General features: G+C 58.6%; 2 protein-coding genes across 2 annotated transcripts; one reads left to right on the forward strand and one right to left on the reverse strand.

The window, feature by feature from the left end:
• Positions 1–55: 55 nt before the first annotated feature.
• On the forward strand, positions 56–2025 carry EMH_0087210 (uncharacterized protein; the record flags this gene model as incomplete). Its single annotated transcript, XM_013501123.1, has 5 exons — positions 56–304; positions 567–630; positions 738–1165; positions 1380–1946; positions 1990–2025. 5 exons carry the CDS (start codon positions 56–58, stop codon positions 2023–2025), a joined length of 1344 nt encoding a protein of 447 aa, XP_013356577.1.
• Positions 2026–2083: 58 nt separating this feature from the next.
• EMH_0087220 (uncharacterized protein) lies at positions 2084–2497 on the reverse strand (the record flags this gene model as incomplete). The annotated part of the gene is made up of 1 exon (XM_013501124.1): positions 2084–2497. The coding sequence occupies one exon, from the start codon at positions 2495–2497 to the stop codon at positions 2084–2086; it is 414 nt and encodes a 137-aa protein (XP_013356578.1).
• Between the last annotated feature and the right edge of the window lie 376 nt (positions 2498–2873).

Genomic DNA, 2873 nt, shown 5'->3' on the forward strand with positions numbered 1-2873 from the left:
AGCAGCAGCAGCAGAAGGAGACAGTTTGCTGGGCCCCGCAGCAGGCCATCTCTCTATGGGGCCTTTAGAGACAGTCGTTGGCGATGCAGCAGCAGCAGAAGAAGGAGGAGGAGACGAAGCAGCAGGAGACGTGCTGCGTGTATGGAGACAGGTCCGTGCTGCTCTGTCTTCGCGGCTGCTGCAGCAGCTAGCAGCAGCAGAAACTGCTGCTGCAGCAGATAAACCCCCAGCAGCAACTCCAGCAGCAACAGCAGCAGCAAACAGCACCACAGAAAACCTTTCTCCCCTCCTCGCGCTTAGAATGGTAAGCCATCGTTCCTGCTGCTGCTGCAGCACGAGTCCCTTCATTGCAGCAGCAGCAGCAACAGCAGCACCAGCACCAGCAGCAGCAGCAACAGCAGCAGCATCAACAGCAGCAGCAGTAACAGCAGCAGCATCAACAGCAGCAGCAGCAACAGCAGCAGCGTCAACAGCAGCAGCAGCAACAGCAGCATGAGCTGAGCAGCAGCACATGTTGGTGTGTTTGTGTTTGTTTGTGTATGTATATTGTATATGTGCTGCTGCAGCACCAGCTGTCTGCTGAGGTGATCCGTATGGAGGAGCTGGGGGAGCTGCTGTCTTGGGTTGCTCGTGCGTCTCTGTCTTTGTCTTCTCCTCTGCGAGCAGCAGCAGCAGCAGCAGCAGTATCTCTTGCTGCTGAGGNGCGTCTCTGTCTTTGTCTTCTCCTCTGCGAGCAGCAGCAGCAGCAGCAGCAGTATCTCTTGCTGCTGAGGGGCTGCCTGTTTACTCTCTTATCTTTGACTGTCTCGATGCCCTTCTTGCTGCTGCGCTGCGCTCGCTGCAGCGTACAGACACCGCAGCACAGCCTGCTGAACAACCAGCAGCAGCAGCAGCACCTGCTGCTGCTGCTGCTGCTGCACCAGCAGCAGCAGCAGGTGAAGCGGGAACAGAAGCAGCAACAGAAGCAGCAGCAGAAGCAGCAGCAGACACTGCTGCTGCTCAAGACGGCACGCAGCAGGCTGCAGCAGATGGAGATTCCACCCAGACAACAGCTGCAGCTAATGCTGCAGCTACTGCTGCTCCTGCAGCAGCAGCACCAGCAGCAACTGCTGCTGCTGCTGCTGCTGCTGCGGCCCAGGAGCTGCCCACCTATCCTGATCGTCCAGTAAGACACGGAATGGCAGCAGCAGCAGCAGCAGCAGAATTCAGCAGCAGCAGCACCAGCAGCAGCAGCAGCAGCAGCAGCACACGAATGAAGTCAGGGGTAGCTGAAGGAGACATCTGTATGCTGCAGCACTATGGGTATCTCCATTCGTTGTCTTTGACTTTGCTGCTGCTGCTGCTGCTGTTGCTGCTGCTGCTGCTGCTGCTGGTTGCAGGCATATTCGCGGGCAGCTCGGTCCCTCTTCGCTCTGCACGGCAGTCGTTTGCTGCGTTTGCTGCAGTTCGTAGAGCGGCTGCTGCAGCTGCATCTATCTGCTGCTGCTGCGGTGTATAGGCAGCTCGAGCGTGTCTTGGCGCTGCCGTGTCGCCGTCTGTTGGAGGTTTGTGTTGAGTTGCTGGAGGAGGAGCGGCTTGCTGCTGTTGCTGCTGGTGCTGCTGCTGCCGACGCACCAGCAGCAGCAACAGCAGCACCAGCAACAGCAGCAGCAGCAGCAGCAGCAGCAGCAGATGCACCGCTGCAGCAGCAAATTGCCAAAGGCTTGCTGCTTGCTGCTCTGAGGCTAACCACACAGATCGCTCGCGGCTACCAGGCGCTGGCGGACTCTGCGGTGCAGCAGCGTGAAGCCAGCAGCAGCAGCAGCAGCAGCAGCAGCAGCAGCGGTGCGGGTAGCAGCGGCGCTGCGAATGGGTTGGGTGCGGCGGACAGCAGCAGCAGCAGCAGCAGCAGCAACAGCAGCAGCAGCAGCAGCAAGATGAAGAAGAGCCTGGGTTTCCCTCGTTATGTTACTATTTTGCGGCGTTTGTTTGCTGCTGTCTCCTCTCTAGCGAACAGAGGAGACACACCAGTGGACCTCGCATTGAGTTGTGTTGCTGCTGCTTGCTGCTGCTGCAGCGAGCCCTTTCTATGCATGCTGCTGTCTTACAACCTGCCGCAGCATTCTGTCTCTGCTTTGTTTGCCACCCTCAAAGGAAACGAAACAGAAGCTGCTGCTGCTCTTGTTGCTTCTCCTGCTGCTGTCTGCTGCTTCGGCCCCCTCGCCGCCCGCTGCGCATCAGAGCTCACATCCGCGGCGCAGGTGCTGCTGCTGCTACTGCTGCTGCTGTTGCTGCTGCTGCTTCTATCTTGCTGCTGCTGCTGTTTGCTGGGGCTGGCGCCGCTACTGCTGCCGCTGCTGCTGCTGCTGCTGCTGTACTTCACCGTGCTCTTTCCCTGCTGCGGCTGAGCTGCTTTCTGCTGCTGTTGCTGGTGCTGCTGCTGTTGCTGCTGCTGCCAGCGTTGCTGTTGCTGCTTGTCTTTCCCCTTTGCTTTCGAGTCGTCTCTTTGCTGCTGCATCTTTCTTTCTGCTGCTGCTGTTGCTGCTGCTGCCTGCTCGTTCGTTGTTATGCGGTGCACGAGCAGCAGACCAGCTCTTCATAGAAAAAAAAGAGAGGCGCCTTTCTGCTGCTGCTGCTGCTGCTGCTGCTGCTGCTGCTGCTGCTGTGCTGCAGAGACAGTTCCCCCCCGAAGGCTTGGTTTGGCTGGCGGTGGCGAGGCAGCTGCTGCAGCTGGCTATTCACCTCACAGCAGCAGATCCGTACCCCTTGCATGCGCTCTTCGGGCTGCTGCTGCAGCAGAAATTCCCTATACCATGGAAGGTTAAGCAGCAGCAGGAGAGGAGACACTGTGTGAGGTTGACGAGGATCCTCGTAAGCTGCTGCTGCTGGAGCTG

This window comes from Eimeria mitis, genomic scaffold (genome assembly GCF_000499745.2).
Source record: "Eimeria mitis Houghton genomic scaffold, Emh_scaff6376, whole genome shotgun sequence".
Classification (NCBI taxonomy): domain Eukaryota; phylum Apicomplexa; class Conoidasida; order Eucoccidiorida; family Eimeriidae; genus Eimeria; species Eimeria mitis.